Source organism: Xenopus laevis, chromosome 4S (assembly GCF_017654675.1).
Source record: "Xenopus laevis strain J_2021 chromosome 4S, Xenopus_laevis_v10.1, whole genome shotgun sequence".
In the NCBI taxonomy this organism is placed as follows: Eukaryota; Metazoa; Chordata; class Amphibia; order Anura; family Pipidae; genus Xenopus; species Xenopus laevis.
Window position 1 is genome coordinate 79139317 of NC_054378.1, and position 20104 is coordinate 79159420.

At 38.8% G+C, this 20104-nt stretch overlaps 1 protein-coding gene across 2 annotated transcripts in view; it reads left to right on the forward strand.

Annotated features, from left to right (window-relative positions):
* The first annotated feature begins 699 nt into the window (after window positions 1–699).
* The window catches only part of rasal2.S (RAS protein activator like 2 S homeolog), a 152374-nt gene continuing 132969 nt past the window's right edge, over window positions 700–20104 (forward strand). For both annotated transcript variants that reach the window (XM_018260952.2, XM_018260953.2), the window contains exon 1: window positions 700–1280. In XM_018260952.2, the coding sequence (XP_018116441.1) occupies window positions 1106–1280 (175 nt within the window). In that variant the 5' untranslated portion in view covers window positions 700–1105. The remainder of the gene's footprint in view (window positions 1281–20104) is intronic.

Sequence of the window (20104 nt, forward strand, 5' to 3'; positions counted from 1 at the left end):
TGCCAGAACGCCCATGGCTGAAGATGTGTAGGTCTGAGGCTGAGAGTTTTGGGGGATATTGGCCACTATAAAGAAGAAAAAGACAACAAGGGGAATAGCCTCAGAATGCGGATATCCATTTACAAAGGGATCTCCATTGCAGCAGCCTTCAGCGCTATGGGTGGGGATCCCGCTGGACAGTTTGTGATATTAAGATATTGGACATTTGCAATTATATGATAAATTATTTTGTAATAAAAAGCGGGTATGGCCTTTTACAATCCATTCATGAGTGTCCAGATTGTGTTTAATGGAGAAGGGTGATTTGGATTGGATAAGGGTACGAAACTTAATGCTGCCCATGTCGTGCATCCTCCAGCAGCAGGAGTTCTTGCATGAAAGCAGGAAAAGGAAGGAACGTCATTAATAAAGAGCAGATGGACTTTTGCTAAGAATAGAAAACGTTATGACATATTAAATTCAGATTGAAGTTTAACTACCCCTTTAATTGTGAATTCACTGTATGTGATAGGCTCATTGCACCTCGTTGCAGCAGACAAGACGCTATTGCACCTCACACTAGTTATTCCATTACTTATCCCGGCCACAAGAGGGCCCCTAAACTGCGCATCCTGATCGATGCTATTAGCTATCTATTTGCCAGTTTTCCCATAGGTTCCCTAAGCTACAAACTCCTCCCATGGTGTATGTTTTTGGCGATTGATTGCTCGTGTCTATCTCCCAGGGATGCCGCTGATGCTGGAGGCTAGGAGTTTCGAGCAGCGGCTAGTGCAGCCGGTCCAAGAGACCCGAGCGCCGCCTCGTGCAGTCCGGTTGCCTTGACGACGTGTACTTGGCGCTTAGGGCTGCGGAACACGGGCTCAGTGACGTGTGACGAGGTTATATATAAAGGCACCGTGTCGCTTCCACCTCGTCTATCCCCTACATAGAGAGCGAGAGAGAGGCGTTTACCTCTACGCTGTCTGTAAAGTGACCTCGTGTATTGTCATCCTGCGCCCAGCAGAGCTGTAGGGTTTCTATGCTAGGGACTCTCCTACAGAACCAGTCCGTGCCCCGGATTCCTCTCCCTGGGGAGCTCGGGGCAGAGCATTAGATCGGGCCTGCGATGTTCATGATGGATTTATCCCCCAGCGGGGATTCGGTAATATCCGGACATGACTTCTTCCAGGACAGATATTCCCTCCCAGAGGATCTGGACTCTCCCGGGGGAGCGGGGGGAATTCTGGACAGGATCCTTATGGAGTCGGTGTGCCAGCAGCAGGGATGGGTGCGAGTATTCGGTAAGTGGAGCCGGGGATTGTATTCTTGGGGGGTGGGCACCCAGTTGGCTGGGGCAGAGCAGTGGCTGGTATGGAGCAGTGGCTGGGAGTTGTGGGCTGCATTTATCTCTGCTGATGTTCCTATAAGTGAAAGCGTTGTGCAGCTCCCACTCAGCATATTTAGTCACACGTGGGTTGCACATCTCATGGGCAGTTTATAGTGTGTTATGATCCAACTGCTAGCTGCTGCAGAACTTCTTGGCATGTGGAGTGTGGGAGATCGTATTGTGGGTGAAACTATTGAGCAGTGAAGTGTCTTTCCTGTCAATCACATCTAACTGTGTGGGGTAAGCCTTCTAGTGGAGTCACAGGCCTAATATACAATTCAACCCAGTCCCACATCAAGTCAATGGGGCAAATTTACTAAAGGGTGAAGCGACTAACGCGGGGGAAAATTCGCCAGCGGTACTTCGCCGCTTTGCTAACTTCGCTAACGAAGGAGACAGACTCTAGCGGTACTTCACTCCCTAACGGCAGGCTAATTTGCGCTCTGGCGAATGGACGTAACTACGCAAATTCACTAAGCTGCAGACTGAACGTTGCCTCTTGCGCCAGCCTTGCCTTCACCACCTCAGACCAGGCAATTGAGTAGATAGGACTTCCTCAAAAAAAACTTCTAAGTCTCAAAAAACGCTGGCATTTTCCTTTTTCAGGGTGCTAGGCTACAAAAGAGCATAATTTTTTTGGGGGGGTAACCGGCTTCTCCCCTACATTTCCTAACATATGGCACATAAACTATTCACTGGGCTCATGTGTAGGGCAATATAACAACTCTATTTTATAATTTATTTTATAAGGTTTCCCGGGCTTGTGTAGTGTAATGTATTTGCTGCAACATATATGTCCATTGAACTTTAACTTCTCGCCATATGCAAATTAGCCAACACTAGTGCAACTTCAGTTCACTTGGCTCGTGAGTAATTCAAAAAGTTGTACTTGTTGAAAGGGCTACGTTATGTAGAAAACTTACCAAAAGTTTATTTGCAGCTGACAGGAGGCAACTCTGTTTAGTGCACCGCCATTCCATTTCCAAATTTCATGTAACATATCAAATACATGTGCACATAAGTACAATAATATCAGAGTAGTAAACTGGTTCTCTTCGAATCAAATGCATCTTTAGAAGGCTTGCAGAATTGTTTTTGTGCTGGCTAGTGAAGCCTTAACCAGTATTGTAATTTTAAACCATGTATTTGGGCTAGTGGCTCATATAACATCAGCATGTCCTCAGTTTCAATCCAAATTGTTGTAAATAATATTTAGAGTCAACCTTTGGCAGCTACCCTGGTATTTGACAATCAATTATGCGGTGGTGATTAATTGAATTGGTTCTGTAGGGCATGGAAGCAGGAGGTGCTCTTCACTAATCGGACAATTATGATTAACATGTGCATGTGTCTATGGTTATCATTCTACTCCAGTGCTTACACGTTTTGTTTTTCTTTGCTTTGCTCCACTGTTCTGTTGGAATAAACCCCCTTGGATTGACAGTGGTTTTTATCCCATGTTTTTCCACAATAATTGCCATACTCATATTGCCAGATTTCATCAATAAATATAGAGCTTTCCTTTTGTGATTCAGTCATCTTATGTCAATATGTTGCTATTTCAGATTCCTACAATGTTCTGGCCCTGTGAAGGTCCTTTGTCTTCTATACTGATTTGTTATGGAGCAATAACATTAAAAATAATACAATGTATTCTGTAGGATAATTCTCCATGTTGATTTTTAAAAGCATTTTTTATTGACAAAAATTACAGGCAGCTCGTTGCAGACTTGTTTATAATAAGACACCATACATTCACCTGTAATATTGAGAATGATGTTGATTCACGTATGGGGAGCTGGTCTTGATTCTCCCTTCCCTAGTAAACAGAAGGCAATGTAAAACGATGGGAGCAGAGGAACGACAGTAAAGGGAAATCATTAAACATATGTCTACTACTATCCTCTACTTCGTGGCGATTAATATTCCTGACCTGCCTTCCGCCGGCTAAAATGAAAATCGACTGGGGGCAGGCACTAGGAGCACTTCGTTTTCCAAAGTCGCCCGGAGTTTCCTCATAAGACAATCACGGGCGACTTTGGAAAACAAAGTGCTCCGAGTTCCTGCCCCCAGGCGATTTTCATTTTAGCCAGCGGAAGGCAGATCGGGGAGGTTAGTTGCCGCGAAGAAGAGGAGATTTGTCGCCTGGCGACTAATCTCCCCGAATCTGCCCTTGTGGCCAGACCCTAATCGAGTCAAAACTATCACAGGACAAACAGGAACATTTGCAGCAGTAATTAAACAGTAAGTTCACTTTACATACCATGATATAGACATATTTTTAATGATTTCCCTTTACTGTCGTTCCTCTGCTCCCTTCATTTTACATTGTTTTCAGTTTGCTAGGGAAGTGATACTAGCAACCATAAAGTGAATAGAAGGTGACATATACAGTTATGTATAATTATTCTTCAGTCACTTTCCATTAGCAACCAGATGGCTGATGAAGAGATAAAGAGCCAAGAATGAAAAATAAGTACCCATGAAAATGAAGACTGACTAGAAACTGGCAGTGATTGAGTTTCTCAAGCTGGAGGGTCATTGGTTGGACATCTCTAATCATAATTTTTTTTTTTTTTTTTTTTTTTGTAAGAAAATTTTTATTATTTTTTCAAGTTTCACATAGACATCAAACAGTTTGCCCTCAATGGGCCATGACATTATCCTCAGTTACAAAAGAAACAGCTTGAGATAAAATTCAGCAATACAAACCCATAGAAAACAAAACTTTTCCTATGCATGACTTCAAAATATTTGTCCCAGTGATACCGGCAAATCACCATCCTGCCCTTCCCCATCATACAGACATATCATACCCCCAACCGTCATACCAAGGCATCTGCATTGACTTTATTTGACATCCCCTCAAACCGGTTTACATCATTCCCCAGCAATAGCTCAAAAGTGGGACATGGCCTCAATAGCATCCCAGCTACCCCAGATCTTATTAAACTGATCTACCTTATCATGTTTGAGTGCCGTTAGATAATCCATCCTCCGAACATATCTGAGTCTGTCCAGGAATTCCTTTTCTGATGGGGTAGCCAATGCCTTCCAATTTTTTGCTATTAATCCCCTAGCCGCCGTGAGTATGCAATTAACCATTTTTTGTGTGGGATGCCGTATTGTAGGGATTTTATTACCCAGCACATACACCAAGGGATCCAGAGGCACTACCATCATAGTTACCTTTTCAACCCAACCTCTGACCATGTCGCAAAACCGTTTCAACTTATGACAGGTCCAAAACATATGTAGGAGCGAACCCCCGACATCCCCACACCTCCACTCTAATCATAATTTTAACCCAAGTGATGCAGACATTCACATATTTCTTTGTTAAGGTGTGATTTAGTACAAGTGTCCAGAATTCAAAAATGTAAAAAAATCTAGTCATTTAAAAACAGAGAACAATTAGACCATAATAGCACCTAAGATGTTTTCTTTACATAATGTGGCAGGCGTAAATGAGTTATTATGCTTGTCTGTTTTTTTTTATTTTTTTATTAAATGTTAAACTGTAAGCTATAATTACTCCGACATCCCATTTTTTTTCTTTGTCCACTGCCTGTTTTTTTCCTTAAAAGTGTAATGGGTCCAGTTTGAACTTTGCATATGTGTGTCTGGCAGAATACAGATGAATGCGTTGTGTTACTGTTACAACCTTGTCTTTTGTATGACACAACATTGAATCTTAGTAGAATACACTTGAATGAAGAATTCAAATGAATTAGAAGAATGAAATTCAAAGATTTGCTTACCAAGTTCCAAAAAATTGGAATGCTCAGCTTATTAAGAAACAAAGCCAGTGTGTAGGAGTCGCAAGTAGCAGCCACTGCCTGCTATTCTGACAGTGCAGCAAAAAAAAAGCATTGAAGGAAATATTTACAGAGCCTGCAAAACAAAATGCAAATGCAGTGTGAAATATCTTTAGGTTCTAGAATTTCTATTGGTTTTTCTTGTGATAATGCTTTAAACTAAATCTGCATTGCGTGACAGAGGAAAAAATGAAATATCCTTGGCTGAGGGCAGATTCAAATGGTTATTTGCATGCTGTTTGTGTGCTGTTGCTGTGTCTTTGTTCCCATAGCAGAAAGCATATTCAGGGCTTTTACATACAGGAGTAGTTCATCATTAAGTTATCTTCAGTGTCTAATAAAATGGCCTATTCTTGGCAACTTCTTAATTTAATCTTTTTTAAATTTAGTTTTTTAATTATTTACTGCTTTCCAGCTTCAATCTAAAATGCTGTGTGACTGACTAATTCCTGCAACCAAAAAGGCTGCTGCCCAGCAAGGTTATTGTACTTCCTTTTCAGCCGCTCTTCTGTTTATTTTCCAGTCTGTCCATGGTTGCTAGGCTTAATGGGACCTTGGCAACCATACAACAAATGAAATTCTGAACTGGAGAGCTGCTGAACAAAAGTTAACACGACCCCCCCCCCCAAATGAAAACAAATTGCACATTATTTTACTATGTTGACAATATACTACAAGTTAATGTTAAGGTTGTCCCTCATTTTGCACAAACGGCTCTTAGATTTCTTGTCAAGGTAACATTGTAAAATGCACATACCTGTGAAAGACACAGGAAATTGGCACATAAACAATTTTCATAAGTCACAAAGGTGAGAGTATTGCGTGTTTTAGCTAGTCATGTATTTACAGCCTCCAAGTACATGTATAATGAAATAGCAATAGTAAGCAGACCCAATCCTGTCCTAACTTTCAGCTGCATTGTATTCATTTTTATACCTCAAACTGGGAGGGAAATTTGGCTGGATTTGTAATATGTTGTGTAATTTGCTTTAATTTACTTAATCTTCTCTAGCATGGGTGACAAAACATCCAAAGATTCATTTCCATCAGCAAAAATTGTTTCTTCCACTGGATATGCAAACAATTTTTGGACAATAGTTGCTAGTTGGAAAATATTCATCACCACTGCTTTCCAATGTAGCCTGAAGTTGCCTTGCGAGGCAGCTTTGGACTATTATATGACATATCTTTTCCCATTGGTTATTTACATTAAAGCCGTTGGGAAGAAACATTGGATGTTTTGTTGCCCACTCTAGACAATATTAAGTAAAGTAAGATTAATTGTAAAAGAGGAGAGTATGCACCTGAAACAAAACAGCATGTGTCAGGGTCCTTAATCTTGTTCTTCATTTTTAAACACTGTATATACTAGAGATGCAGCTATAAGGTTTAGCAATTTTGTGTTTGAACACTGGGGGCACCTCCTCTTTGGTGTCAATGGGTGATCTTTTATTTTATAGCATCCGAGTGTGAGTAGCTTGGCAGCTCACGTTTAATAATAAATACATAGTAAATAAGAAGACTTCGAAATAAATAACATATGTCTTACTAAAGTTAGTAAGGACAGGCCCCCTTACACTCCTACCTTGCACCTCAGAATGGCGTTTAAGTTTGTGACAGACACATATTTGCTCATTGTCAGTGATGTGTTAGGGAAGGGAGTTTACATGTTTTTTTTTCACTCTGAAAACCCTGAGCTGAGAGTGCTGGGGCCTGTGCCTATTTGCACAATGCCCCCACACAGTGGGTAAAATGCAAAAAATGGTGAATTGTTTCCTCTGAACTATCACGCCTGAATTGAAAAAGTGTTTGGAAGGCGAACAACCACTTTAACAGTTCACACAGCAGCACATAATCAGCCCTCAGCAGCCCCAATGCACTGTTTCAGCTGTAAGCTCCACACCAGAGCTAGAGCTCAGACTAGGTGTTACTTGTTTATTTTATGATCAGGCCTAAGTGGTATTTTGCAGGTGATCATTTTAGCATATTCTATCCAATAAATGTGTACTTAACTCTCATAGAGATGTGACTCCGTGACCAGTCATGATGGCAACATTTCTAATAGTGTTGTTACTATAAGATTGCTATTATGCACCCTAGAGGGTCACAAGCATTTTGCTCATTTTAGTCTTAGTTGTGAGTCAAGTAATATTTTTTAATAAATATATACTGCTTCAAGAATGCATGCTAGTTTAAAAAATACTAGAAATAATAATTGTTGTGTTTGGAGCAAGTGTGGTGTCTAGGTACATTATTTTGTGGTTCATTATGGAACAAAACCATGATTTTGGTTGGGGCAGCATTTGTGTGTTTTTAATGCTAAGCAGCTGCTATCATGAAAGTTAAAGTTACATCATGGCATTGTGCACTTCATACTGTACCACCAGGTCCTTTAATTAATGACTGGTGAGGTATGACTTTTTCCCTTATACAGTGAATGAAGGTGGGGGTGGATCTCAGCTGGGCAGTTTATAAGACTATGCTATTACTCTGTGGGTCAGTCACTCATGGAGGCAAAAGGTTTGACAGCTGTTTGCTTGTTCATTTTCCTTCTCAAGGGATGACCATATCTCTACGTATAAGTAGCTTTTTTTTCCCCCCACATTCATAAGTCAGCTGTTGTTTGCTTATAGGGAAGACACAGGGTTTCTTCTGTTAACATTAGATATGAAGAACAATACAAGAGATAAGAATATAGCCATTGGTATTTGTTTTGTAAAGAAAAACTAAATAAATAATGAACATGACTAGAAATGTTGTTTTTTTTTTATCTACAAAACTTAATGTACCAGGCCAAAGGGTCTAGAGCCATTTTTTCCCAGAAGCTCCCCATGGAATGCTTTTGTGACATTGCATATTTCTCAACGTCCTCTGGATTGTTGTTGGGAAGCTAAGGTTTAAGGGTCATCAGAAATCACCAAAACATTTGGAGAAAGCGAGGTTACATCCGTCATTAAAGGAGAATTCAACCGTAAAGTAAAAAAACCCCTACCCTACATAGATCCCTCCCCCCAGCCTAGCTGCTACCCCGGGCAAATGCCTCTAAGTCTTTACTTATCCCTCTGTGCAGATTCAGTCCAGCGGAGTTCACGGCAGCCATCTTCCGGCTCTACGGTAATCTTCGCAATGAGAGTGGCGCTTCGGCAATTTCCGTGACTTTTGGGGCATGCGCAGTTGATGCAAAACAGAAAATTGCTTCAACTGCACATGCGCCGATATGCAGCTCTATTCCAGAAGTTTACCGAAGAGAAGAAGATGGCTGCCGTGAACTCTCCTGGACAGAATCTGCACAAGGGGTAAGTAAAGACTTGGGGGCATTTGCCAGGCCTAGCAGCTAGGCTGGAGGGAGGGGGGTCTATGTAAGGTAGGGGGGTAGGTTTTTTTTTTTCTTTACGGTTGAATTCTCCTTTCAAGTTGGCTAATTAAACAGTTCTGATGCAAAATGTACTGTTTTCTATGCTGCCATTTGGGGGGGGTTATTTAATAAAATAATAAGAACATTTCGAATTTTAGGTAATAATCACCTTAAAGATATAGTGACACCTGAATTGAAACTTTTTTTTACATCTATCATAACATTTTGCCATAAAAGTATTTACTGATGATTAAGTCTGCTAAAAATGTTTAAAAATCAGATAAATCCTTGTGGATTGTTCTACTTAACTGGATTAATGTATCTTAGTTAGAATCAAAGCAAAACATGCAATTTAAGTATTACAGAGAAAAAAGGAAATCACTTTTAAAAATTAAAATAATATGTGATTTAGAGCTTCCTGGATATAGTGTGTGTTTTGAAAATGTATAAAATGCTTAGTGCATCATGAAAGAAACCAATGTTCAGCTATAATGTCTGTAGAAATAAGTCAAATCAACTGGACTTGATGTGTCCTTCATTTTCTTGGGGTCCCCTCTGATAATTAAACAGTTCTGATGCAAAATGTACTGTTTTCTGTGCTGCAGTTTAGGGAGTTATTTAATAAATCCCAAATTTTTCTGGTCAGAGTTTTAAACGGGAAAACGCAAACTTTTTGTAGGAAAAAAAAATATACTCCATTTCCGAGTTTATGTGCTTCAAATCTGAAGAATGTTTGTTTCAATTTTTTTCATGATTTTATTGAGTCTTTTCCGCCACCAATTTATTTCCATTATTTTTTGATAAGGTAGAATTCTGGATGGGAGTTTGGTCAAATTTGTGTTAATAAAACACAAACTTTTTGTGGGAAAAAAAATCAGAAAATACTCAATTTCCGCGTTTTTTGGGCATCAAATCCAAAAAATTCGGATGTTTCAAATTTTTTCATGATTTTATTGAGTCTTTTCCGGCACCAAATTTTTTGCATTATTTTTTCCAGCTAAGTAGAAGAACAATCCACAAGGATTTATCTGATTTTTAAACATTTTTAGCAGACTTATTTCTACAGATATACCATGACTTGGATGAATGAAAATCTTCACAAACGCCCGCTATAATGAAGAGCCTTTGTCATGGCAATGAAAAATCAGTGCACATACTCTAATTAATCTCCCCCCCCCCAAAAAAAAACAGGAAATGGTGCCACAAATATGTCTGCCCACATGGAGGAGATGAAATGACTGAGTAATGTGCATACTATAAATTATATATGATATAGTTATTGTAGTTTGAGTTGATCTCTAAGCTCATGTAACTGACAGCAGCCCCAGGGCATGTGCTTTGAATCAGCAGAAAAGAAGATGGGGTTCTCCTAAGGGGCATATCTTGATTTATATGGGCTGTGTTGGCCAAGGCTGGTACAGAAGTCCAAGATATAGAAATTCTATTTTTAAGATTTAGATTTTCCTTCAAGACAATCTCACATTGTTGTTTTAATTGGCAAGCTGAAGCTTCACTATTTGCTGTGATTCACTTTTTCTGGGGGTGGGAAACTAACCCATTACGTGCCTGGGTATTTTGGTCTTACCAAGCTGTGTGTTGGCTGTAAATATTTTGAGCCAATTCAAAAAGTGAAGACAAATTGCAATCGCATATTTTCTCATAACGTCACTGTCTATGTCATACTAAAAGTCAATTTTAAGGCCCCTTTAAAAGTTTAGTTCATCAGAGGGTACTGCAATTAGGGGCTTTGTAGCAGAGGGGCCCCAAGAAAGTGCAATTTGTGGGCAGTGGAGAGTGCAAGGGTGGGTCTGTAGGAGAGGGTATACAAATTGGGTAGCTCATGGGCAGGGATTTGATTTAATGAAGCATGACTGGGTGGTTCAGAGACATGGTCATGTGTCCACAGGTGAATTTTTTCATTGGGGCCCCGTTATTCTTCTTGGCAAAGCCCCTTATTCAGGAGCCCAGGTAACCCATCTGTTTATAATCTGTGCCACCTGGAGGTAAGAAGTGATGGATGATCTGTATCATGGCAACAGTGTACTGTTGCTAGTATTTTAACTTTAAAAATGAGTTGACATCTCACAGAGACATTTATGATATTGCTTAATAGAAATCATATTTTGTATCCTGGCAACAGTGTGCTATTTGCCTTTATCACAAATGTCTTTTATAAGAACTCTGCTTGCCTAATGCATTCAGTGTTTATTTACACGTTTAGTGCAAAATGTTCAATCTTCTGGGTAAACAGTGCTCTAGCTTATATTTCATCTTTGTTTGCCAAGCTTAAGTTGCAGGACCAGAAGAGAAATCACAGTGATGTGACCAACCAAGAGTGTATTGAAAACCCCTTTCATATTTAGAGTAGAATTTGGTCTGGATTAGCACTGCGGCATGTGTTGGCCCTTTATAAATACATGTTAATAACAACACTAATTAGTGCTCTTGCTATTCGTATGTATTTCTGTAGCATCGGTGGTTGTGATAAAAATGGTTTGTAAAACAGGATTCGTATAGTTGCCTCCTGACTAAAATGAATTTATTGTTGTACATACTTAGATAATTATGTGCCATTATCTTTTAAACGGTAATAGGCTGTCCTATTGGCATCAACTTGTATAAGGTGTCATCGGCTAACTGTGAAATTCATGGCAAAAATTCATATATTAGCTGCAGATTGTCCGAAACAATTCCAAATATGTTAAAATGGCCACCAACCTGCCATACATGGCCAGGTGGCATGTTAAAAAACCAACCAAACTGTCCAAATTTGGGCCTGTAGGCCAGCACTGATCCAATGGCCATAGCAGAATGTAGCTCTGACATGCTCAAACCTTCTTTGTACAGACCCTTAGTAGCTAGGCCCTAGTCTTATACAATATATGCCAAGAAAGGAATTGTGTTAATTGATATATCTAAGTTTTTTTTCCAAACAATATTAATTGATTTTGGACCTAACTTTATTTTTAATATAGTGCATTTTCACTGCCCACTATCCTATTCAAAACAATGCAGTGAAAAATATAAAAGCTATCAAATGGTTTTAGTTACCATAGTAACTGCTCTATAAATGTTTCTAACACTGTTCTGCCGTTGTGCTTTTTTTCCTCTTCTTTGCCTTGTCATTTATGAAAGGTGCCATGGCCTTTCTGGTCCTAGATGAGACTGCCCTACTGAACTACTGGTACTAGTAATGAATAGAGCTCTTTATGTTCACCTGTGTGGATTCCGGAATCAGTTTGTATGTTCCTTTGAGAAAATTCCTGCTATTGCTGGTACAGCTTACATTTTGACGTGAATTAGACAGTGCAGCACATTTCTATAAAGTAACAGGCTATTTGAAGCCAAAATAGTAAGCTATTCACTACAATACAATGGTAGGCTGCTGTATACAAAAGTGTAATCATACAATGTAATATGGTTTCTAAGTGTTAAGATTATTGTACACAGAAAGTTTTTCATTCAATGCAATCAAAGCTCTAGAATGTTTTCAGGCTAAAAAGCAACAGCATTGGCACTGTTAAACATTTTTTATTCAAGTTGGCGGAAGGGAGGTGATTATGGGCTCTTTTCGGTTTGCTAAAAAGCACCCCATGTGCTACCAGCTTAAGGACAGGGACCCACACAGCACTTTAGTGGGCCATACGACAAAATGCTTATAATTGCACCTCATTTACTAATTGGCAATCACAGGTGCAGTTTTATGTCAGATAACGGTCACTTGGAATTGTTGACTGCACAAAAGTTTGGAAGAGACTGTAATGGTGACTGTTACTTAAAGGGGTGGTGTACCTTTAAGGTAACTTTTATTATGTTATATAAGAAACTTTTCAACTGGTTTTCATTATTTATTTTTTATAGTTATTTGGCTTCTTCTGACGCTTTGCCTCTTTGAAATGGGCTTTGCTGACTCCCTTCTAAAAAACAAATGCTCTGTAAGGCTACAAATGTATTGTTATTGTTACTTTTTATTACTGATACTTCTATTCAGGCCCTCTCCTATTCATATTGCAGTCTCTTATTCAAATCAATGTGTGGTTTCTAGGGTATTGGACCCTAGTTACCAGATTGCTTAAGATGCAAATTGAAGAGCTGCTGAATAAAAAGCTAAATAACTCAAAAACTTTCAATAATAAAAAATGAAATCCAATTGCAAATTGTCTCAGAATATCACTCTATAGATCATACTAAAAGTTCTCAAAGGGGAACAACCCCCTTAATCCACCCTAAATTGGTGTAATAATATGTAAATCTTGATAACCGTTTCATCCATAATGCTTTATTGCCCTTTTTGTTGATCTGATCTGCTGCAGCTTCTAAAAAAGGGGTGATCACATAACAGACCTATTCCTATGTGTGCACCAAACTGCAAGTCAGCTTTGGGCTTTAGCACACTGGCAGATTTGGGGAGATTTAGTCGCCTGGCGACTAAGCACCTCTTCTTCGGGGCTACAATCTCCCTGAACTGCCTTCCGCCTGCGGCAATGCACTTGTGGCACTTTGATTTCTGAAGTCGCCCGAAGTTGCCTCACAAGGAAACTTTGGGGGCGACTTTGGAAATCGAAGCACAGCGAGTGCATTGCCGCAGGCGATTTTTCATTTTAGCAGGTGGAATGCAATTCGGGTAAATTGTCACCCCGAAGAAGAGGCAATTAGTCGCCAGGCAACTAAATCTCCCCAAATCTGTCTGTGTGCTAAAGCTAAAGGGGAAGAGATTTTGGTAAGCAGCCTTTTATCAAGATCTTGAGATTAAATTTATGATTCAATTTCTTTGGCGTTTTAGAGGAATGTTGTGACAGTTTGTGAACATAAATTTAAACTGCAGAAAACAATAAAAAGCTTGATTGATACATTAGCAAGCAGAGGTCAATGGATTACCTGATTCTCAGTGTTTTTACGCAATATGAATCAGCCCTGTGTGACAGTAGCCAAAAAAAATCTAAGGTGGAGTAAGATTTACCTATTATTACAGCAGTTTAGAGGTGGATTAACTAAAATTATTTTGACGTTAATGTCCCTTTACGAATGCAGCGCTCAAAGTGCCTCAAATTGCCCCTTGTCCTTAGAGGTTTTTCACCTTCCAAACACTTTTTCAGTTCTGTTGTTTTCAGATTGCTCACCAGAAATAATTACTTTTTTTCAAATGCTTTCAATCTTTTATTTTTTACCGTTTTTCCAAAATCTAAGATAGTCAAAGTGTTTCAGTCTGGCAGCTCAGCGATCCAGGAGCATCTAAACTGTTACAATTTGCTACATTTAGTTGATACAATTAATTGATACATTTTTCAGCAGCATCTCTGAAATAGTATCAACTATTGTATCTGGCTTTAAAGGGGGACTCCACAAAAACATAACTTGAGCTTTTTGAAAAGTAAACATAATTTCAAGAAACTTTGCAATATACATCAATTAAACAATATGCAGACGTTTAATGATTTTTAATGGTTTCAGACAGTTCCCTAAGTCTAGCCCCCTGCACTCCTGCTGAGCTGGCTGACTACTTTGCTGAGCTGGCTGACTACTGTTACTTTGTATCAACATCCACCTGTCCTCAGCCTGCATCCTCCAAACCCCACAATTCCCAGCATACATGATTTCAATAAGGAACAGAACATCACAGTGCAATATATTGTGGGTAATGTAGTTCCTGCATGCTGTCTGTAAGCTGTGGAGAAGTTTTTACAATTTGTAACATCAGTGTTTTAGTCCTTCCTTCCCTGCCAGGATTTCAAATGATGCAGAAAGAGAAAAACTGTTAACCAACTGAATTTCAGCATAGAAAATGGCATTTATTTATACTTTTTGAAGAAACCGGTGACTGTGATGGGTTTCTATATTAGGGGTTTCTGTGCTATGTGGGCCTCTTAATGAAACCCAGAGATTCTTCTCAGCACGGACAAAGATAACAAATGTATCCAATAAATATATCAATTTTGAACAGTTTAGAGAGTCGGCAACCCCCCTCACAGAGCTGCTTTAGAAGGTAAAAAAATTACACTTTACACTTCAATATTAGAAAAACAGACAGAAAATAGAAAGTAATCGAGGAAAGTCGTTATTTCTGGGGAATTATCCGCAGTGCGGTCACTATTTCAAGAGGGGACAGAATTCTGGGGTAAGACTGTGCAGAGGGGAGCCAGGGAGGGGGCTAGTAGGGACTTAACATAGTGGGTGATTTAGTTTTCCTTTAACTGAGACACTCATTTGTAGTTAAACTGGTATCTCCAGTGTCCGAGGAAACTGCTATTACAGTTTAAGCTCCTAGCCCTTCTATATGGTAAATTTCCAAGCAAAGACTTTATAGGTTTCTCAGACATCCATTTTCTTTTCAGCTGGGAGTGTGATCTAGGTGAAACAGGGTGTTGTCTGAGCATAAAATTAGCCTGGTTCACTTGTTTCTGTAGAGGGATAATGTTGTCAAAATAAAAAGTGTTTATTTGTTCATAAAAACAGTATTTAAAGGGATACTGTCATGGGAAAAAAATTTTTTTTCAAAATGAATCAGTTAATAGTGCTGCTCCAGCAGAATTCTGCACTGAAATCCATTTCTCAAAAGAGCAAACAGATTTTTTTATATTCAATTTTGAAATCTGACATGGGGCTAGACATTTTGTCAATTTCCCAGCTGCCCCATGTCATGTGACTTGTGCTCTGATAAACTTCAATCACTCTTTACTGCTGTACTGCAAGTTGGAGTGATATCATCCCCTCCCTTTTCCCCCCCAGCAGCTTAATAACAGATGGGAAGGTAACCAGATAACAGCTCTCTAACACAAGATAACAGCTCCCTGGTAGATCTAAGAACAACATTCAATAGTAAAAACCCATGTCCCACTGGGACACATTCAGTTACATTGAGAAGGAAAAACAGCAGCCTGCCAAAAACCATTTCTCTCCTGAAGTGCAGGCACAAGTCACATGACATGGGGCAGCTGGGAAATTGACAAAATGTCTAGCCCCATGTCAGATTTCAAAATTGAATATAAAAAAATCTGTTTGCTCTTTTGAGAAATGGATTTCAATGCAGAATTCTGCTGGAGCAGAACTATTAACTGATTCATTTTGAAAAAATGTTTTTTTCCCATGACAGTATCCCTTTAACATGATATATAATTTACTGAATATCTGAAGTAGAGGATGATATTCTGAGACAATTTGCAGTTGGTTTTCATTTTTTATTATTTGTGTTTTTTAAGTTATTTAGCTTTTTATTCAGCAGCAATTCAGTTGCTAGGGTCCAAATTACCCTAGCAATCATGTGAATCATATGAATAAGATACTGGATTATGAATAGTAGAGAAATAAAGTAGCAATAACTATTCATTTGTAGCCTTACAGAGCATTTATTTTTAGATGGGATGACCCCAATTTGAAAACTGAAAACAGAAGAAAAAGGTAAAAAGTTGAAAACGTAAAAAAAGAAAACATGAAGGACAATTAAAAAGTTGCTTAGAATTAGTAATTCTGTAACATACTAAAAGTTAAATGAAAGGAATTGTTCAGTGTAAAAATAAAAAATAGACTGTGCAAATAAAAAATGTTTCTAATATAGTTAGTTAGCCAAAAATGTAATGTATAAAGGCTGGAGTGACTGGATGTCTAACATAATAGCCAGAACACTACTTCCTGCATTTCAACTCTCTTGGTTTCCACTGACTGGTTACCCTGGTTACCAGACAGTAACCAATCAGAGACTTGAGGGGGGCCACATGGATCATATCTGTTGCTTTTGCATCTGAGCTGAATGCTGAGGATCAATTGCAAACTCGCTGAACAGACATGTACCATGTGACCCCCCTTCAAGTTGCTGTCTAGCTCAGAGATAGAGCGCTGAAATGCCAGAAGTAGTGTTCTGGCTATTATGTTACACATCCAGTCAGCCTTTATACATTATATTTTTGGCTAACTAACTATATTAGAAACATTTTTTATTTTGCACATCCTATCTATTTACACAGTTTTTATTTTTACACATTGAACTGTTCCTTTACAGGCGAGCATTAGCTTTAAAGGGCCATCATTGTCGGTAAATGCCTTTACACAATATTTTTGCACAATATTTGCATTTTAGCAGAGCTTTTGCAATTTTGACATGTTGTCTAGAAGCCATGGTATTTTAATGGACACTTGTCATTTTCTGGTAGGGCTGTGGAGACAGTTCAGTTGTATTTATTATCTAATTCTAATGTCAGAGAGTGAAATATGACAACCCTGCCATAAGACAACAGCAGTGGGTAATCCGTCCGGGTAATTCAGTGCTAGAAGTACACGACTGGTGGTAATTGTAATTTCACTTCATAATTAGTGAGCAGGGAAGGATCTTTTAAATTTCAGGCTCACTTCTCAGATTCAATGCCCCTAAATGTTATTGACTGAGTAGGTACCCTGATTTATTTCTTCAGTAGTTTGCAAAAGAAAGAAAAAAGAAAAGTGACATACTTGTTAATATTTGAATGCTGCTGTAAAAAGAATCAGCCTTTTGTGTGACTTTTTTTGTTGCTACCTCCAGGTTCCAAATGATTGCAATGCGTATAAAGGCTTTCCATTGCAGCACTTCTATAGATCTCCAGCTAGCAGTGTGGGCAGCTTCAAACCATTTCTTTATAGAAATGTAAGGAACTGGAACTGCTCTGCATTTATTTTAGGGCCATCATGCTTTTGCCCCTTGTCAGCTCCCACTGAGCCATTATTTCAGACTCTGAGACTGTTGAATCCATCAGGGAAAATAACTATTGGATCCCTATGAATCAGTGCTGTATACTCAGTGTTCAGAAGCAAAAAATATATTTTTCCTTTACCACATCCTGTCTTCTATCAGGAGCTATTTCTGTACATGGTGGAATGTGAATCAAGAATGCTTTATATTGGACTATGCCTTGTGGAGTTTCAGTGTTTGATTATTCAGTCAGGGCACTTTTTTCAGTCAGGCTGCCTTTATATTTTTTTTTACTATTTTTATATTTACTTGGCTCATCAGCTCTGATTGCTATGTAGCTAAAAAGGGTATAGGAGAATTGCTATATAAATGCAAATTCCAAATATAAATGTTTTGTCCAGATTGCAAAAATGTTGATTTTGTCTGAAGCAAAACAATAGGGGGTGCACTATTCACTGTAAATCTTTATAATTATCTTACCCTTTGGAATTTTGGTTGAAAACTGCTAATTATGCAAGTAGGTTAATGGCAACAAAAAGCAATTCTTTTAAATTCTTTCAAGCTACACTTGCTATTAGGTTTTTTCTGGTCCTACCTATACCTTTTTTCACATTAACATCACCACCCGCAATTACAGTTCCCTGCACTCCACTGACCAAGCATAATGTAATTTTAGATTCAGTGACAGAAAGCAGCAGGCAAAACTGTCCCTTAGGATAGTTTGTGTTGGTGGTTTTTGCTGTTTGAACCCATCCCCCCCATAAGTAAAACTACTCTTCAAAAGGCTGTAACATTGGTACTTCTCAGCTGAGAGATGGTTAGCATGTTTTATTTATTAAAGGGATAAATCTGACATGGGGCTAGACATATTGTTAATTTCCCAGCTGCCCCAAGTCATGTGACTTGTACTCTGATAAACTTCAATCACTCTTTACTGCTGTACTGCAAGTTAGAGTGATATCACCCCCTCCCTTTCCCCCCCCCCCAGCAGCCAAACAGAACAATTGGAAGGTAATCAGATAGCAGCTCCCTAACACAAGATAACAGCTGCCTGGTAGATCTAAGAACAGCACTCAATAGTAAAAACCCATGTCCCACTGAGACACATTCAGTTACATTGAGAAGGAAAAACAGCAGCCTGCCAGAAAGTATTTCTCTCCTAAAGTGCAGGCACAAGTCACATGACCAGGGGCAGCTGGGAAATTGACAAAATGTCTAGCCCCATGTCAGATTTCAAAATTGAATATAAAAAAATCTGTTTGCTCTTTTGAGAAATGGATTTCAGTGCAGAATTCTGCTGGAGTAGCACTATTAACTGATGCGTTTTGAAAAAAACATGTTTTCCGATGACAGGATCCCTTTAAACTGAATGTGGAAAAGAAATGTAATGAAAGAGTAAATACTTGAAAAAGCTTCAATTGCCAATTTGAAACAAACAAATGATTGATGAATGATAGGCTTATATTTTTCCATTCTTGGACTAGATTTTTTTCCATTTTGTTACCACCCAGTTCTGGATTTGAAAACGTTATATGTTCTGTATGAATTTGCACAACGTCATCCTTAGCCTCCAGGTGTGTCATTACCTTAAAAAAATACCTCTGTTTATAGTTCTTGTTTTCTGTTCATACCGTCTCTTCAATTCCGGCGACTTCGGAAGAATGAAGGACCGCAATTCACTTTATCGCCAGAGGAAAAGCATTTACAGGAGATTAGTCACCCTCAGAAGAGGACATTTATTGCGGGCAACTAGTGTTTCCTAGCTCCTAGTGTACCATGGCCCTAAAGGACAAGGAAAGCTAAAAGTTCCAAAAAAAAATGAGATTTTAAGGTGAGGTACCCCTATAGGACCAGGGTACATAGAGCATTGGCTCTGCTGCTCTAGGCCTGCATTTTTTTTGCAGACTTTCGGCTAGATATCGATTGAGAAAGGGCCCCATAAATTGCCCAATAAGCTGGCTCTTTGAAGCTTATGTCGGCCGATGAATGGGAACCTTAAAGGTGGCCATAGACTTGCAGATATAATCGTATGAATCCTTGATTCGTACGATTTTCAGACCGTGTCTGGAGAGTCCCAACATTTTTCGTACCATGGACATTGGTCGTTTGGTCGATCGGACAGATTAAAAGATTTTTGCCAGCTAACGAGAATGAGGTGATATTTTATAAGCAAGGCAAAACTGGATGAGTTTAAAAGGGAAACCTTAAAGAGCATTTCAGATCAGGCATATAGTAGTTTTTTTGTCCTTTAAAGTAACTAACCATTGTTTTTATGTTCTGTTAACTAAATTAAACATTTTAAGGCTTGAATCTATAAATTGAAATGTAAAATATGTTTTAATATGTTTTTCTTAGGCCTGTTGTCTAGGTTGCTGAACAATTAACTTATTATCCTCCTCTGGAGACGCTGAAAGCAAAACCTTGAGTGGAGATGGTCTTGAATATTAAACAGTAAAAAGGAAAGAGTCTTGTACCTCTAGAAATCATTAGTATGTCATAGCTTTTCATTTCTAATTGGCCTTTCTTGTCTTTGTGTATCAGAAAGTACATTTACAAAGTCTTTATTAAGAAATGACTTACCGATTCTTTGCTTGCACTCCTCTTCAGAAATGGCGAGGATCCATCGTGCGGCGCTCAACTTCTCCACCCTGGCTATCTCCTATAGAAGGCAGGGAGGAGAAAAGAAGCGTCGCACGATGGATCGTGCCGTTTCTGAAGAGTAGCGCAAGCAGAGAATCGGTAAGTAATTTCTTAATAAAGACTTTGCAAATTGGAAGTTAAAACTGCCTTGCTGTTTTTTTTTCCATTAAGTAGAAACACAATTTTTTTTTTAAAAAAAAATTATGTTGCTGGTCTTTTAAGTAATGTTTTCTGTGGTGCCATTCATCTTTATTTCTACCTTTTAGCTT